At 17.5% G+C, this 3,816-nt stretch overlaps 1 protein-coding gene across 1 annotated transcript in view, besides 14 other annotated features; it reads left to right on the top strand.

Annotated features, from left to right (window-relative positions):
- The first annotated feature begins 27 nt into the window (after window positions 1-27).
- Window positions 28-325: a sequence feature (AT_rich).
- Window positions 326-358: 33 nt separating this feature from the next.
- Window positions 359-492: a microsatellite.
- Window positions 493-514: 22 nt separating this feature from the next.
- Window positions 515-575: a microsatellite.
- Window positions 576-598: 23 nt separating this feature from the next.
- Window positions 599-771: a microsatellite.
- Window positions 715-849: a microsatellite.
- Window positions 850-902: 53 nt separating this feature from the next.
- Window positions 903-1,059: a microsatellite.
- Window positions 1,060-1,077: 18 nt separating this feature from the next.
- Window positions 1,078-1,373: a sequence feature (AT_rich).
- Window positions 1,374-1,451: 78 nt separating this feature from the next.
- Window positions 1,452-1,545: a microsatellite.
- A 44-nt stretch (window positions 1,546-1,589) lies between these two features.
- Window positions 1,590-1,779: a microsatellite.
- A 12-nt stretch (window positions 1,780-1,791) lies between these two features.
- Window positions 1,792-1,884: a sequence feature (AT_rich).
- A 2-nt stretch (window positions 1,885-1,886) lies between these two features.
- Window positions 1,887-2,069: a microsatellite.
- A 7-nt stretch (window positions 2,070-2,076) lies between these two features.
- Window positions 2,077-2,170: a microsatellite.
- A 13-nt stretch (window positions 2,171-2,183) lies between these two features.
- Window positions 2,184-2,253: a sequence feature (AT_rich).
- Window positions 2,254-2,326: 73 nt separating this feature from the next.
- Window positions 2,327-2,430: a microsatellite.
- Window positions 2,431-2,835: 405 nt separating this feature from the next.
- Window positions 2,836-3,816, top strand: part of EDI_212970 (ethanolamine kinase, putative) — a gene marked incomplete at both ends in the record, with an annotated part of 1,089 nt that continues 108 nt past the window's right edge. Inside the window, one exon of the mRNA XM_001733361.1 lies at window positions 2,836-3,816. This exon is cut by the window's right edge and continues 108 nt beyond it. Coding sequence (XP_001733413.1) covers window positions 2,836-3,816 — 981 coding nt within the window.

Raw genomic sequence — 3,816 nt, 5'->3', positions numbered from 1 at the left:
TAAATATAATATATTCTTGAATACATCTTTAAAACATATTATTCTAAATATTTATTCAATTAATTAATATTATCAATAATTTGTATTCTGTTATATTAATTGATTTATTAATTCAAATATATTATTTATTGTATTTATAATAGATTAGTATATTCAACATATTGTTTTGTAATTAAAATACATGAATAAATTAAAAAATGTTCAATTATAATGAATATATTCTAAATCATATTTAAATACTCATTTATTCAATAATCAATTACATTATTTCATGAAATATTATCAATAAATGAATGTATATGATATAAATAATTTATTATTAATTCATTAGATTCTAATGAATAATAATTTTAAAATATTAATTATTTTTCATTAATTCTATTCTTGTTCTCTTCTTTTAATTATATTGATTGATTAATTTAATTATTCTTTTATTTGTTTATCCATCTTATCAATGTCTTTATTTAATATACATTTATCTTTTAATTTGTTATAAAATAAAGAATATTTAAACAATAAATAAATCAAATAAATAAAGAAGAAACAAATAAATTAAATGAATAAATATAAAAATACAAATAATATTCAATAAAAATAGATATAAATAAATTAACATAATAAATGATAATAATACAAGACATAATAATAGAATATATAATTATATTTACAACACAATGTCTATGTAATAAAATACACTAACATGAAAATATATAGATAAAATAACAAAAGAAACAATAATAAAAGTAATGATTTTATATAATAAATAGAATAAGAATAAACAAAGAATATATTTAAAATAATATCTTTAATTGAAAATAATAAAAATATTGAATAATAATATTACAATAAATAAGATATTCATATATAAAATAAATATCTATTCATAATTACATTGATTCATAAAAATAAAATAATTAACATAAATAAGTAATATTATAACATTAACAATAATGAAATGAGTAATAAAGAAACAGATTAATTTGATAAATTAAAATAAAAAGAAAATAATAAAGAAATGTAATATTTTATAAGAAATAACATATAAAATAATTAAATAAATCTAACAGAAACAATATGATAAATATTTTATTTCATTTGTATCATATATTAACAAATAAATTCATTATTATTTATCATATTCTATTATCTTTTTATATTAATTAATTTATAACATGATTAAAAACTGAAGTTAACAAAATGATATGTATTATCATTTTAATTTATCATTCAAATTAAAATATAAATCATTTCGTAATTATAAAATAAATTTCAATAATCAGATATTGATTATATCATCATTTAATTCATATTTTATATTAATTCAATATTACAAATATTATCTGTTTTTAATTCTTAATTTTTCATTATAATTTCTTAATATACACAAAAAGATCAATAAAATAACAAAATGCACAACCAAGAACTAATGAAATAACACCAACATTCATAACTATTTTTATTTTTATTTCATTCTTTCAAGTTCTTTATTTCTTTTCAATTTTTTCTTTTTCTTCCTCTTTAATATACAATTTTCTATTTTTATTTCACTAATAATTTTATACTATTCACATTAAATAATTTCTCCATTATTTATTTTTATTATTCTATAATATTTGTTTCATATTTTATATTATACTTTATTTATTCTATGTTTTATTCATATTTAATTTATATTCATTATGATTTTATTTTTTTATTTTTCATATTTAATTTTATTCATATTCAACAATTCTATTAATTATTCTATTTCATTTTCTATTATTGTGTTATTATATTATTCATCTGATTGTGTAAATAAATTAAATATCATTATTTATCATTTATCATATTTCTATATTATTTATATTTATCAATTTATTTTAAAGTTATTTTATATGAAAATATCATTTATTTTTTATTTATTTTAAATTTTATTATTTATTATTATTTATTTCTTGTTTTTTATTATATTACTTCTTTTTTTTATTAATTATATTCATCTTTTTGTTATTTTATTAATATTATCATTTTGTTATTTGTTATTTTATATTTTGTTTTATCTTTATTATTATATTTTATTTATATTATTATAGTATATGTTTTATTTAATTTATGTTATTTTAATTATTCTTTTCTTTATTTACTTTATTTATTATTTAAATACTTTATGTGATATTTATTATATTATATTAATGTGATGAATGAATTTTAATAATAGTATTTATTTGAATTTAAAATAAAATAAATGATTTGAATATGAAATAATAAATAAATGAAAATGATGTTGATTATTGAATTGATAATGAGAATAAATTTTATTGAATAGTTAAAATAAAGAATCATTTGAATTAGTATTAATACTATTTTATTATTTATTATCTTATTATTATGTTTCTTTATTTTTTATTATTATTTATTAATTTTCTTATTAAATATTTATTGTATTATTATGAAAAGTAATAGAATAAATAAATGATGGTGTTGTGTTGTTTGTGTGTTGGTTATAATTTTGATGATATAAAATCATAATTATTCATATTAAAATAAATGTGTGTTAATATAAAGAGTGATAATTCTATATTAGTATTAATATTGTGTTTCTTCTTCATAATGAATGAAATAACAAATAAATATTAGTACTTGTTTTATGTAGTGTCTCTAACCTGCCCCTTCGAACTCATTTAATGATTTGATTATGATGTATAGAAAAGAATAAAACGAAAAATGAAAAAACTAAAAAAAATGTAAATAAGAAAAAGGACATGAAGTAAGCCATTCCTAATGGCATGACGTGGAAAACAAAATTATTAAAAGGACTTATCTTGATAATGTATCATCTCAAATTTAAAAAAAAAGATGGAAGATACAGTAAATTATGAAAACCTTATTCCTAGTGAAGAACGAGATATCATGAAATTAGAACATTACCCACATACTATTTCATATGGTAATTATTTGTGTAATTCTTTGAAATCACCATCTCCAGATTATTCAAATCAACCACCATCATTATTTGTTGCTGTTGATACAACAAATAATACAATGTTCACGAAATCTATTATTTATGTAGTAAAGAAACTCGTTCCAGAATTTAAAGATACTGCAGCTGATAAGTTTACTTTCAGACATTTTACTGAAGGAATCACAAATAAACTTGTTTGTATAACAGATACTACAAATGGGTTTGCTGTTAATGTAAGAACATATGGATCTTATACGGAGTATGTCATCGATAGAAAACAAGAACTTCTTATTACTGAGGCATGTAGTTCTGTAATATTATATGGAACTTTTTTAAATGGGGTTGTGTATTCATATATTCCAGGAAGAACACTTACAATTGGTGATTTAATTGATCTCAACACATTTAGAAACACAGCAATTGCTATTGCCAAACATCATAAAATTAACCCCCCACTAATAAAATCTCCATTATTATTTGTTACACTAAGAAAATGGATTATTAACGTACCAACAGAGTATGTAGATTCTAAGAAAGTCCCCTTCGATGTTAAAATATTAAAGAATGAGTTAGTATTCTTAGAAAATATATTAAAAGATAAATCAGATGTAGTGTTATGTCATAATGACTTATTATTAAAAAATTTCATTAAAGGAGAAGATAATGTTTCTTTGATTGACTATGAATATAGTGGATACAATTACCGTGCATTTGATTTAGCAAATCATTTTTGTGAGTGGTGTGGGTTTGATTGTAATTGGGATAGTTATCCAAATGAAGAAACACAACGTCGGTTCATTGGTATTTATCTTTCTACTTATTATAAAAAACCTGTTGAAGAATTATCATCTGAAATAGAAAAAATTATTGAAGAT

The sequence above is a fragment of the Entamoeba dispar genome, genomic scaffold (genome assembly GCF_000209125.1).
Source record: "Entamoeba dispar SAW760 scf_1105229461167 genomic scaffold, whole genome shotgun sequence".
Classification (NCBI taxonomy): domain Eukaryota; phylum Evosea; order Mastigamoebida; family Endamoebidae; genus Entamoeba; species Entamoeba dispar.
Note: the sequence above shows the minus strand (reverse complement) of the source record. Positions and strands in the feature narration are given on the sequence as shown.